Source organism: Aquila chrysaetos, chromosome 9, assembly GCF_900496995.4.
Source record: "Aquila chrysaetos chrysaetos chromosome 9, bAquChr1.4, whole genome shotgun sequence".
Lineage (NCBI taxonomy): Eukaryota > Metazoa > Chordata > Aves > Accipitriformes > Accipitridae > Aquila > Aquila chrysaetos.
In genome coordinates, this window is record NC_044012.1 from 483,519 (window position 1) to 497,854 (window position 14,336).

The following is a 14,336-nucleotide window of genomic DNA, read 5'->3' on the forward strand; positions in this document are numbered from 1 at the left end:
GACCTCACTGTGCTGCCAACTCCATGAAAACATCCAAACCTAGAGTTTCTTTGTGTAAAACAAGTCTGTCGTGTCAGTGCCGACACACGGACACTCACACAGACCCCGCTCTGGCCCCTGCGCAGAACGGCGGACTGCTGCTCAGGTCAATCCACTAGCTTGAACCCGCGACCCTCCCAGGGGTTCAGACCTGGAAAGTCATTAAAGACGTCTACAGGACCAAAGCTGGCCTTCCTTACTTCCTACTAATAAAATCCACTTGGAGCGTGAGAAACATGGCACCACTGCGGACCCACCTGCAGCTCCTCCGCTGAGGAAAGCAGTCCCTCCCAGTGGGTTTGGGGAGGCAGAGACCACCACCGAGAGCCAGCACCGTGGTGGGCGAAGGACCACCCTGCCTTAAAATGCCCTGCCTGAGCCTTGTGTGATGTAAGTGGCCCTGATAAGGAGGCTAATTGCTGTTGACATAGTCCACTCCTTGGTGTGACCTTGGACATTGAAGCGTCAGCCCCAATCAGGCAGTCAGGCGTCGGGACCGGCGTCCAGAGACCCCAGGGCTGGCAGTGTGGTCACGCAGCCGTGCGAGCTCTGCTCCAGCCCTGCACCGGGCTGGGATGACAACGCCAGCCACAACTTCGGGTCCCCTTAGACTTCTCCGCCCCGGATGGCGATTGTGTCTCCTGGGTGGTCTGGGCAGGGTCTCTCTGGGCTCTGTATCTGTCAAACCGCCACTTCAGATCTTTGGGTGTCATCTGCTCTGCAAAACTACTGGCAAGTGCTGCAGTGAGCTGTGCTGGCACTGCCAGGCCATGGAGAGGGTCAGGGGACGCAAGGGAGGAAAAGGGGTGACTGGAGAAACCCCTGCTCATGTATATGGGTTACCTTTCCAAACAAAGGATGATGCTTTCAGCTTTGGCAACAGAGTGAGACCCATGAAACACCTACAAAACTGCATTAATAAACCCAGGTGTGCTCCTACAGCGTGAGCTCCGGACACTTTCAAAACCCCTGGTGTCCCCACCAGTGGTAGGATCCGCACTGGCACAGCGAGGCATGAGCAGCTCAGGGAGCCCCTGGTCCTCACCCTCTGACACTGACTTCACTGTGCACTGCTTCTAGCAGCTCACTGATGTGATGTTTTCAGATGCAGTGACTAAATTCAGCAACCCAACTGTCAACGACCCCGTAGCTGCTGAACACTAGCTGTAACCTCTGGAGTCACGACAGGGTATTTTCTTATTTCCTTTCTACTGTGAAGCAGCCTGCTTAGAATTAGGGAAAATTAAAAGGTCATTAAAATTTACTTTTACTTACCGCCTCCAAAGTGCCCAATTTTATTAAATGCACTTGATCCAACCCATAACTTTAATCCTTCAAAACCTGAATTATTAATGATTGTCCAGACCCCAGAGTAACTGGTTTGTTGCAGGGTTCTAAAATCGCATACGGAACATTTGTTCTAAGTATTATTTTTGGAGTTGACAGCTCAAGTGGGAATTTTAACACCAAGACCGAAGTTTACTGTTGATAAACAGCCAAACACATGAAGTGACACATTCAGTCCACATCACAGATCAGAGGAATTAAAAACTCTCTTCTGCCTGGAGAAATGAGGACACACAGCTCGGCACCTGCCTGCAGAGCTTCCCGGCAGCTGCGTGGGACCTTCGTGTCTGCACGGAATGGATGGGACAAAATGTCCTTGGCTGAAAATGTCAAAAGGGCCTCAGCCCCGAACGGCAGCTTGGCACCAGAGAAGGTGGAGCACAACGCCTGTGCTCTCACCATGTCCAACACCGTGCTTAGAGGTCCAGGCCTTGCAGGAAAGAAAAAGGAATCTGGGTTTAAAGTATGACATACGGCTATGCATCACTCAGTATTTTTACTATTTTGACTCTTTAAATGAATTTAGTTCAGGTTTGCCGACCTTAGAGAAAAATCTGCGTTTCTCAACAAACGTACCCAAAAGCCAAGTGCAATGGGCCCGTGCTGCTGCAGGTGCGCTGCCCCGCCACAGCACTTCTTGGAGACCTACTTGTCTTCTCATTCCTCCTCGGCAGCTTCTGCTTTGCAGAGGAGGAGGAGAAATCCTCCCAGGCGTTAATTCAGAAGTGAGATGGGACACTTCCTTGGAAGTGGGGATCCTTTCCTTTGCTAGGTCCAGAGGCAAAACCGGCAAGGGTTCCCAAAGCTGCCTGCTCTCCATCCTGGTGGGAAGGGAGTTGCCACCCCGCCTCCCAGCCATCAGATTCTTTTAGCTAAAGTACCACTGACAGCCCCTTCATCTAAACTTCCATCTCCCAACCCAGCAACATAATGGAGAAGCCAATTAAATGATTATTAATTCATGCTGCTTTCCGTAAGCCAGAGGTTCTCATCTCCCTGCATTCCGTAAACCAGCTTGCCACTTGCCCTAGAAATTTACAGTGGGGTTTCTGCTATCTCCATTGATTTAAAAACCAACACCCTCCCCGCCCCCAGCCTACTGAAAAAACTCCCTTCCTACTAAGTTCAACAGCCAGCCTGGGAAAAAGTTTTCAGTGGGACCAGGGAACTGTGTTTTCACTGTCTGATGGAAAATGAAATTCCATATTTGGTGGTGCCTCCCTCCTCAAACCTCCCCTGATGTTTTCTTGGAGCAATTACTCAGCATCACGAGCCCTTGGACCAGACTGACCTGCCTGCTGTGCCTGCACAGTCCTGCAGCTGGAAATGCCCACGACGGCAGCCATCACCCCTGCATTGGTCTCGCAGAGGAGCATCCTTAAAGTGGCTGCGCTTTTCTTCCCCAAACCCCGAGGCTGGAGCAGACTGTTTGATCTGTTTTCATGCTCACGCAGCCTTCACCGCGGGTGATGGGGAAGGCCAGGTCCTGTGGTCCAGACCTATCTGTGCAGTTCCATTAACAGCAGCTCAGAAGCCCAGAATAACGGCACAAAAAGTTTCAGTCTCAGCCTCTCTGGCAGACAGTTGCTACCCCGCAGAAACACACAACACAATTTGTATTAATACAGCAAGAGTAAGTCTGAGAAAGTAACTCCACTGAGAGACTGCAGTGACACAAAACCAGCCAGCGCCCCGCTCAGGTCACCCCGAAAGGGCACCTGGGCGTACAACACTGCTACAGCGCTGCCCGTTTGCTACCTCCTGTCTTAATAATATATGGTTGAATGTTTCCTTCTGAAACACTGTCTGTTTACATTCCTTATTCCCTGAAGGTACCATTCGTTCTAATAAGATGTTGTAGCCATACTAACAGGCCTGTATATTGCCTGTTGCTCTACAGTATTTTTTCAACTCTGTATTTGATAAATAACGTGACCGCATGATAGACAGAACTAACTACACAGAGATTTGCAAGCACACTTTTGTACCCAGACCTTTATTGCTGCCTTTCAGAAATGTGGCCCTGAAAATGGTCAAATAATTTGTTTTTCTAATGCTGTGTCATACCTTCCAGCCTGCAGTGAGTACGAACAACTGAATTACTATTAAATATTCATATTACAGTACCCAGAAGCCCCAGCCGCCACCAGACTTTTCGGCCATGCTCTATACAAACACAGAGCACCCAGAAAACGTCATGGTGAGATGCCAGGCAGCACAAGGGGCACGTGGAGGCAGGTCTTCCCCGCAGCCCTGCAGATCAGCTCATCTCCTGTCGGCTCCTGAAGGAGGGCCTGGGACCTGCCGGGAGCTGCGCTGCTCCCTGCGCAATGCTCTTACACGGCGCCACACTGTGAACCAAAAGCGAAGGCACTGGGGCAGAGAAAATGACCCACACAGACCGGGCGAGAGATACCGGAGCAACGGCACGAAGTTACGGCTCAATCCCGAAGGTTATGAGATTCTCGACTCTGACGCAGGGAGGAGAGCTGGTGAGCAACGCGGCCGCAGGTGGCCCTGCCATGCCGGCATGCTGGGACGAGGGTCCAGGTGCTCACAGATACAAACATGGCAGTGACCGCAGCAGAAGCTCACCTTGGCACTCGAGTAGCAAAATGCTCCAGCTAATGTACCTGAAAGAAAAGGCCTGGACTGAAGCTGGAAGGCTTCCCTGCCCCAGGAGCGACAGCTCCCTCTTTGCTGCTCAGAGACTTGTGCAGGGCAGAAGGAAAGATGGGGTATGCAGAATATCATCCCACCTTGTGCCCAGCGTGACCCCACCTTTGCAAAGTGGTACCCTAAAGCACTGCACCTTTTCTTCCAGCAAGAAGATTTTATCTTTAGAACCATGGGAAATCTTGTTTTTTTTTAAATTACAAAGTGGCTGAAAGGAAACAAGCAACAACCTTTTATATTTACCTATTTCATATGGTTCCTGAGCCAGCTATCAATCTGTGTGAATATTACTGTCCAATTCAACTGAATAAATATTTCAACTAACCTACCATGAGAGTCCGTATCAACTAATTTGTTGAATCAATATGTTGAGCTTGGGAGATGGTCTATACAACAGTAATTCTGCTAACTCCTTAAAACCAGCAAGAAGGGATCACCACCACTGCCGGCCAGCACACAGCTACCTGGTGAGCAGAAACTACTGGTGAGGAAAGCGTGAACATGGAGAGTGGAGATCGCAGAGACGTCGGCAGACACCTGCTCACAGAAGAACATGCATGAAAAGTATCTGAAAACAAACAGCAAAGCAGGACAGGCTCCGCTGCAGCACAGCAATTCATCCAGCAGTGCCACCGAGACGGCCCCTCCGCACTCCCGGACATCCTAGAAAGCAGGGACTGCCGCACAGGCGGGTTTTAGTATATGTCTTATCACTGCTGGGGAGGGAGCAACCGGGTTTTACTGTGGTGAACACAACACACACGTGCTTTCAAGATTAGCAGCTGGCAAAGGCAGCCGAGAGCTGGCAGCGAGCAGTGCAGGCAAGAAGGGCCAGCTCCGGTTTGGGGGCATGCAGGACCATTTCTCCCAGCCAGAAGTCAACAACTGTTCCACTTGGGCCAGACTGGTAATTTTGCAGCTTTTTATTTTTTAAGTAGCCATACTTCACTAGGTATGAACAGAAAGTTCAAAAAAGCCATAAAAATGATCAGGCCGACCACAAGGAAGAATCGAAGGCACCGAGCACGTGGCTGAGCTCAATGGCCCCACTGGCGCGGAGGGGGCCAGGACTGGGCGAGCCTGGCAGAGCCGGGCCAGTGCGCTGTGCACAGGGCGACCGGGGATGCTCCGGGGCCACGGCTCGGCACAGCGCCCGCGGCCGGCAGGCTCCAGCCGGCGGGCACAGCCTGGGGAGGATCCCGTGGCGTGTCCCGGGGAAGGGCCAATGGGCCTTTGGGGTCCCCCCCAGAGCCACCGCCGGGCCATCACCTCCCCTTCGCCCCCACAGAGCCCAGACACCCAGCTCCCGCGGACGCTGCCGGGAGCCAGGCGTGCTCCCAGCCCAGCCTCCCCAGGGAGCCGTGGCACAGAGGCACCTGGCCTGGCTGTTTTCCTGGGCTCGAGCTGGCGCCCAGGGTCCTTCTGTGCTTTGTAAGTCCCCAGGAAAAAAGCAGAACTACAGTCAGCCTTCCCGTCCCCTCTCCTAGGTTTCCTTCACACGGAAGCCAGGCTCGAGAGCTGCGCCATCGCGCCCCTCGTCCCCTTCCTCCCAGCCCGCTCTTGCCCTCGTCTTTACTCTGGTCCACAGAATATCCCAGCCATTAAGTGCTCAACAAACACCATATATTAAAAAAACAGAAAAAAGCGGCAGCAGGGGGAGGGGCAGTAATAGATTTCCGTCAGGATGTGCCTGACCTGTTTTTTTCAATTTCAGTAATTAGAAAGGCAGTGGGCCTGTAGGAATTATTCATAAACTGCAGGAGCTGTGCAGTATACATTTATGTTAAACATGTCAAATCCGATTGAAATCATGCCTGCCAGCACCATACTCCATAAACACACTTTTCTGCAACAATTTCCCAGCTCTCGGCAGCCCATTAATACCTCCTTTAATAGCAATCTACCACGGATTCGAATCAGGGACGCTCCATTGCACTAATTGCTCTGTTAGGTGAGCATCATGGATTAAAAAAAAAAAAAAATCATTAAAAAAAATAAAAGCCCTTCAGGCTAGTCCTCTAGAAATATTTCATTTCAATCTATATTTTAAGTAGAGTTTGTTTCTTGTTTTTGTGGAAAAAAAACTGATATTCTGCATCTATACAACAGACAGTGCATTAAGAAAGTCTCTTTCATAGCTGGGTCACTGCAGATGAAGTGCTTCTCTCTAGTAAGAAAACACATATAAGCCCCACCCCAAATCTCAAAAGTCTTGTACTGATCTACCCTGGCCTGACACAGGCTTTAGCTGGAAACCAATGTGTTGAATATTAATCATTTACATCCTGCCTTAAAAATGGAGTCGGGAAGAGCCACAATTTCTTTCCTCCTTGCTGGTTTACTGGTGATAAATCTCACGTTAGTCATGACGAGATGATTTCTAAAGCTCAGCCATCAGGCAAAGAGCATCTCCCTTCTCCAGCACGGAGGTGGACGACTCCAGAGCAGAAAGAGGGAAGCAGGCAGGGCAGAGGCAGCTCCGGTGCGAGGGGGCTGCACTGAATGGAGCTTGGGAGCTGCTTAATCCCACTGCTGGAGAGAGAGGAAAAAGAGAAAGCAACCAGGTTCCGTCTAGAAACAGGGAACATCAGCCCTTTTCTCTCCACACAGTATTTTAGGAGTCACATAAGAATGTCAGTGCCTGTGAAGCACTGCTGCTTGTTAGGAGTTGAGGCGAACAGTGGCAGCGTGGGCACTGCTGAAAGCAGACGGCACTGCTGCTTTCCAGAAATCTTTTAGGAGCCACAAAGATGTATGTGAAAATCATGGTAAAACAAATCCTTATTTGGGATGGAGTTTTCCACGTGTATATTTTAATGGAAAGTACTACATAAAAAAATGTTTCTGCTTAAGATTATTCTGTTTTAAAATAAATAAAAAACCAAATTGATAAATTTATTTTGCAGCTGAGACATTTTGACAAATTTACAACAAAAGCAGAGAAGTTTTTCATTTCAGTACTAACACCGACACTGGTGCAGCCTGCCACATGCGGATGTATGTACCGTAGAGCAGTCAAACAACCCTGACTCATCACTTGCGTGTTTGTGCAGACAGAGCTTGGGAGACACACTTGACATTTCGTTAGAGATCTCACAAATCTTTAAGAAAGTGGAAGAAATAATCACCCAGTGCACAGTTAAGAAACTGAGGCACAGAAGGTGAGTAAATTGCTAAGGAACGTAATGATCAAATTGCAGCATGATGAACAGAAAACAGGTCTATCAACCTCCACCTTCAACGCACTATTTATTGGCTTTGAGCCTGCACTTCTTTCTCGCCTATCTCCCACTTTCACAGAATTGCATGGCTCAGAGGCACCTCCAAAGGTCAGCCGGTCCATCCGAAGCGGGATAAACTGTGCCTACTTCATTCCCGACAGCAGCTCGTCTAATCTTCTTGAAAGACCTCTGAGGAATCTTCCCAGAAAATCTACTTCAGTGCTTCACAAGCTGTACAGAGAGAATTTTTTTTAAATTTATTATCTAACCTCAATCCTTCTCCCTTCAATTTAAGCCCATTGCTTCTTGTTGTCTATATCCTGAGCATGGAGAACAAATTATTTCCTTCCTTTTAGAAGCATTTTATGCACGAGAAGACTTATCTTGTCCTCCCCTTTGGTCTTGTCTTTTTGGGTCAAATAGGCCTGTTTGTTTGTTCCATTTTCTCCTCACAGCTGACGCTATGCAGACCATGCTCTGTTCTGGGTTGTTCTTGCTGTTTGGGCTTTCTGAAATTGCTCCTCAACTTTCTTGATACTCCAAGCTTAGAAATGGACAGCTTTCCAGTGCTGAAGAAATGCACCCACTCCATAATATTTTTACCTACACCATAATGGCTGTGCTTCATTTTCAGACTGTCCTGAAAAGCAGCGTCAAAAGTCTTCCTAAGGAGAAGATATGAGATACTGACTGCAAACAGGACCTTCTTCACACAGAACGAAACTGGGTCGTGTTGACATGATTTGCTCTTGACAAATCCGTGTCGACTGTTACTCATCTCATTATCTTCCCATCAGTACTTACAAACAGTTGTTTGGTCAATTCCCAGGAAAATCTGGGGCAAACGGAGCTGGCAGGTGTGCGGTTCCCCAGCTACTCCTTTAGTCAAAGATAAGCACCATGCCTGTCCCCTTGCAGTACCTCCCTGATTTTCTGTAAATTCACAAGAGATAGCAGCTGACAGGACTGAGGATGCTTCAGTCACTTTCTTAAAACACCCAGGTATGAAGCAGCAGGTCACTGATGTGACAACATTTAGCTTAACTAGGTACTTTGCAGCCTGTTCCTTCACAGCTGGAGGATGAGGTCTCCCCACAGCGCCACTGACATGGTCTGCTCTGGTCTCTGACGCAGTCGGTCTGTTTAGTGAAGACGAATGCAAAGAAGGCTTTATGTATGCTCTCCAGCTTTCTTGACATCGTGGTTGGTAACATTCCCACTCCACTGAGCTGCAGGCCAGCTCTTTTCTTGCAGTCTCCTCTTACAGCAAGTGAGTGCTTCCTTAATACTGCCTGTTTCCTTCCCTGGTTACATCTTAATTTGTACTGTGGTGTTTTGATATTCCTGTACATGCAGACACTGCTCTTCTGTGGTTGTCATGAATAACCTGACCTAGTTTCCATTCCTTTCCATGTCTGAGGTCCAGAAGGACATGGCAACGCAGCCACATTCCTCAAGGGAGCTCAAAAGCAGAAACAATAGAAGACCAAGGTGTGATACCTGCTTCGCATATCCACTGTACACAAACAGCGGATAACATTTTTTTTGCTTTAAAGTTAAGGGTAATGTTGTTACATCCTTGAAAGCAGGACCTGAAATCAACACAGCACGTGCATACAACTTGCTGAGGCTGTACTCTTCAGCCTTGCAACAGCTCTGGACACGGCTTGTCCAGAGCTCTGTGGGCTTATGTACATAGCCTGCGTATTCCTTTGTGTGTTTTCCTTTGAAGACTTGATGAAGCTGTCCATTTCTTATCTGCCGTTTGACTGACAAACACCAAAAATGGGTTAGGAATTTCACTGGCAGGATGAAGAAAAAAAATCCACCCAAATTTAGTTTCTGGATAGTAAAGGGTTTAAAAAGTAGGTTCTTACATGTTTTAACATATAAAAATAATCTTTTCACATAGATCAGCTTTTCTAAGCGCTTCAGGTTTGGGCAAAGGGCCCTACTTACCCTTTAAAAGATTTAATAAATAGACAATACATACATCTTTCTGTGACACTTACAAAGTGTGCTTTTTGCTTAGGATCACACAATCCCACACAACAAGAGACTAAGAATCACCTACAGCCAACCAAAATCTGCATCTCTGGTTTGAAGAATGGGTCTGTGATTGGGAGCAACATACAGAGCAACCTCAGTGAGTGCAGCCTAGACTGAGAACATGAGCTTCAACAAGCATTAAAGCACAGCTTGCTTTCTTCACCAGTTTGGACACATCTTCCAATTGACTGAAATTGAGAATGGTTGAGATTAAAACAGTACTGAGGTGAAAGACCACATTTCATCCTTTTGAAGACTATGTAAGCCAAAGTATCTCTTTGGCTGTGGCTCACTAAGAGGCAACCACAAACACAGCAGGAGAAGGCTGCCTGGAAGAAGGGTCTTTGTGCAGACTGAGAGGAATTGTACCAAGCAACCATAAGGCTGCAAACTGACTGGGCTACCATGCAGAAACAGAAACAGGGAGTCAGAACTGCTCCATCCTCGGTCAAGGAAAATGAGTATCATCTCCAGCACCTCCGTTTCCACACCTACACTGAAGCGGTCAGCAAGTGCCAGCTGAGGAGGGGAACGGCCCTCTCCACAGGAGGACAATCTTGCAGCTGCTTTCTGCTCAAAGGCAAGGAATATTTAAAAGTTTCCTCCCACTCCCCTCTACAAGACAGCAACCATCTTCTGGGAAAGACAGAGTAACATAATACCTTCATAATTAATCCATCTAAGGATTTTTTAAAGAGAAACCTTTCAGATTCCACCGCAATAACATAAGCATTGTTGCGCACCTGCAGTTTCCGTTTCAGGATGTCATGTCTCTAGCAGAAAGTGAGCAGTTAACAGAGCACAAGCACAGGGTCTGCCTCTCTGCTCTGCCCTTCTGTGTCAAAATCTGCTACCAGGGCCAGGACCATGATGAAAAAGCAGGCTAACAGTCTCTCAAGTCTTAACAACATAGGGTGGGGTTTCATGATATGCTTAATCCACCCTAAGTGCTGGCTGCTGCCAGAAGGGGCAGTCCCTTTCTCCCTCCTCCGCTCCCAGCTGCCGATTCCCACTGCTCGGGTCAGGCCCAGCACTGCTGAGCACAGGGGAGCTCCGACCCACTGCCCCAGCGCGAGCCTGGGGCTGGGAGGGGGGACGCGCGACCGACCATGGCTCAAACTACGCGAATGCATTGCAAAGCTACACCTGAAGACGTCACAGAGGACGACACTTACGTCATGCTTACAGTGCTGCGTGGCGCGGTCATTTAAGGAAAAGAGTTTTGCAGACCACTGCTCTTCCCGCTTTCCTTTCCTGGATTTAAAGAGGGACCAAAACCCACCTGTCCATTTACTCTGGTCCTTGTCCCCTCCGCTCTCTTGCTCCTTGGCAGGCTCTTCAGCATCACCGGCTGTTTCATTGGGCCCTTCCACATCTTCAATGGATTCTTCTGAAACAAGAGAAGCAGAAAGTGTAACATAAAAATGGAAGTCAAAACAGAAGAGCAAGTAACTGCCACTGAGCAAAAGCAACAGCCAACGCTGAAGCACAAGTGTTGAGAGGCAGATATCAATGTCATCCAGCATTCTCCCAGCACTACCTGCTACCTGGTCAAGTGAGAAACTACAGAGGAAAAAAGTGAGAGATGAAGACGAAATGAAGAATCTCGCCCACTTCTACCACTTATAGCTACTGACGTCCCCTGCGGTTTAATGTACAGTTAAACATTTGCCTGGTATGAAAAGTTTTTACCCAACCATTCCATGGATTAGAGAAGTGTCAGGGACTGCCTGGAGCCTCCAGCACCTTCAGCCTCAGCCTTCCTCCTCATCCCCATCTCAAGCTCTTCAGACCGAATGGCACTGCATAGTACTGACCCTGGTCACCGAGACCCCCAGGTACACTGCAGAAACAGCCCCACTCACTTCTGCTCAAACAAAGCAAGGAGCAGCCCTGTCTTCTGCAGACATGGCCCTGACACAAGGCACAGGAGGAAGCTGCTGGGCGTCTTACTTTCATCCCAGTCACGGGAAGAGTTTGAGCACACAGGCAGTATCATACAGGCGCAAAAGCATGAAGGAGAAAAAATACTCAGTGAAGTGCTGAAAGCTCAGAACAAAACACAAAGTGCCACTGCCCCACCCGTTAACCAAAGCACCGGTGTGCCGAGGCCAGCAGCACGGAGCGTGTCGACACGGCGTGGTGCAGCTCCACGCAGAGGCACCCTCATCAGGTGGGATACTGGGAGCGAGATAGCTGCAGCTGCCAGATCTCTTACACCAGGGTATAACAGCTACACTATCATCTAATATCTTGGGTATTTATGTATAGTGCGTGCAGCTCGACAGCTACCACGTAATTGATGGGGGCTACATCAACACTGGGAAGAAAGGGTACTTTTAAGCCATTATATCCTCTTTTAGGCAGGATATTTCATAATTTTAACTTGCATTACCTGGTCATGGTAAATCCCAGGCTATCCTGAGGTTTTGTCTGAACTACCTAACCAGTTAAAGCACCGTCCCCCATCCTCCCCCTAACAAAGACAGGGCTAGAAATCAGGATTAAAAATATATATTAAGAGATTGCAGATACTCAGCAGTGCCCTTTAGAATGTGACAACCTAAATCAGGGAGGAACTTGCAAAAGCATCCAGAGATCAGCACTGATACTAAGTGGAAGCACTGTGATTTATGCTCTACCCCTCTTTCACTGTTTTAAAAGCTGGAAACTCTCGAGAGCTGCAGGGATCCCAGTGGTCTTCTCCTGGGAAAGCAGGACCCCAAAGTGAGAGGTGTGATGGGTGGCATCGCTAGGCAAAGGCACCTAACACGTAGGAAGATACAAATTACTGATGCAGGGGTGAGATGAGCAGTCTGCCTTGTGAGGCAAGTGCTCAGGTTCGCTGGAGAGAAAGGCTATGAAATCAGCAGCTGGATTCACATTTCAGGAATTAAAATTCCAATTTTTTTTCCACTCTGGGGAAAAAACCCAACAAACTGCCCACCCCCAACCCAACTCAACCCAACCCAACCACCTTGCTGCCTTCAAAACGCTGCCACGCAGGGTGAGATAGCGCCTCTTCAACTGAGGCAGCTGGCATAGAAAGCAGATTTTAGCCTGTTTTATTAAAACCTTCATTAAGGGGTTTCTATTATTTTATTCAAATCTTCATTTTAACCTCTCTCTGGACACCCAGCTTGCTCTGCCTGGCCCTCTGGACAGCCTGTGCTGGCAGAGGTGGGCAGGGAGCTGGCCGCCCACCTCCCGCAGCCCATGGCTCATGGCCCACTACCCATCGCCCGCTGCCCACCGCCCGCAGCCCATGGCTCATGGCCCACTACCCATCGCCCGCTGCCCACCGCCCGCAGCCCATGGCTCATGGCCCACTACCCATCGCCCGCTGCCCACCGCCCGCAGCCCATGGCTCATGGCCCACTACCCATCGCCCGCTGCCCACCGCCCGCAGCCCATGGCTCATGGCCCACTACCCATCGTCTGCTGCCCACCGCCCACAGCCCATGGCTCATGGCCCACCAACCATCGCCCACCGCCCCAGCCCCGGGCTCCGCGGTCCCGGCTGGGCTCGGGCTCCGCTCGGGCCTGGGGGGGCGGCCCCCCCCCGGCCCCACTCAGGGCCCCGGGCCGGAGCCACCCCCCCCGGTTCGGAGCCTTCCTCCCCGGCCCGGCCGAACAACAAAGGGTGCCCGGCGCGCCGGCACTCCCAGCTGCGACCCGGAGGTGTCAGCATCGGCATGGGAGGAAGAGGAAGGGCGAGCTGGCTGCCGGGCTCAGACGCTGTCTGGGCTCTAACCTGAGCATGTGGAAATAATACACGTCTTCAAGTGCACTGTCTGGTTCGAGGGGAATAAAATAGGACATTCATAAGCAGTTACACCATCTGTCTTTATACCATCATCATCATCAACAAGGGAAAAAATAGCTCTTTAAAATGGATGAAAGCCCAGGCTGACAGTAACCGGAAAAATGTGAGCTATGAATACCAATAACGGTAGAAAATGATTAAAAAACAAGGCTACAGACGGCAAGTCCTCCTGCCCCGCTGGGCCTGCAGCTCCCTCGTGCTCGCAGGCGCAGCCCGTCCCACCGCCAGCCCCGGCTGAGCCCTCGGCAGCCCCTCACACCAAGCACCCCCTGAGCCCCCACCCTGGAAAACGGCTTCTCTCTGAGGACACGATCTGCCTCCTTGGCTCAGACACCTCTGTGCTGGGCAGGCGGGCTGCAAAAAGCATATGCATGCTTCAAACCCTTCTCCTCCCCCCTCCGGTCTGAGCTGATTTTTTCTGAAGATTGTTTTTCTTAAAGCAGGATGGGAAGGGAGCAGAGTACAAGACACATCTGCCCAGGGAGGCTCCCAATCAGCTGGGAAAGGCCCTGGTGCCGTCCTGACTTGGCTCCTCGCTCCTGGGGCCTTTGCCGAGGACAATCCTCCTGCTCCTCTCCCCGGCACACCCTGGGAGCTCCCCGGACCCACGGACCCTGGGGATGCAGCCGTCTGGCACGGAGACTCGGGGAAGGGGAAGCGTTAACTCCTGGCTGCCTTGCGATCCTCTTCCAGCAGACTTTTTGGAAGGCTGGATGCAACTCTGCTCACTAAGCTCAGCCTAACTTGTCTTGCAGCCGCCAGTGTTTAAGCTGACCCCAGGGATGGTCGGGAGAGCGTCCTCAGCCACACCACTCCTCAGCTGGCTACGAGCACTGCAGAGGGCTTTGAACCGCTGAGAACCAGCCTCCAACAGACTGCACGCAGGGCTCAAGCATGTGATCTGACCCAGCTTCTAACAATGAGATCCTCCATCACTGAAAATAAAATGCAGCAGAGCTCCCGTTCCCAAAAGATTTGCACCCATGCTCTCTGATGACAGCTCTGCAGCTGCTGAGTTGCAGTGGCAGCTCTGAGGCACGATGACAGATCTGGGTAGCAAACGCATGTGCAAATGGTACCCAACCATCTACTCTCCTGCATTTCTTTGGGGCGTCCTTCTGAGAGGACAAGGCCAGCATCATATCTGGTAGGGAAAGGTCTGCTTTTCTCCTCAATCT

At 50.1% G+C, this 14,336-nt stretch overlaps 1 protein-coding gene across 7 annotated transcripts in view; it reads right to left on the reverse strand.

Annotated features, from left to right (window-relative positions):
• Nucleotides 1-14,336, reverse strand: part of ZFHX3 (zinc finger homeobox 3) — a 549,811-nt gene that overhangs the window by 28,490 nt on the left and 506,985 nt on the right. For 6 of the 7 annotated variants that reach the window (XM_041125823.1, XM_030024386.2, XM_030024389.2 and 3 more), the window contains one exon: nucleotides 10,615-10,722. In XM_041125823.1, the coding sequence (XP_040981757.1) occupies nucleotides 10,615-10,722 (108 nt within the window). The remainder of the gene's footprint in view (nucleotides 1-10,614; nucleotides 10,723-14,336) is intronic. The other variant, XM_041125824.1, reaches the window with a different exon arrangement.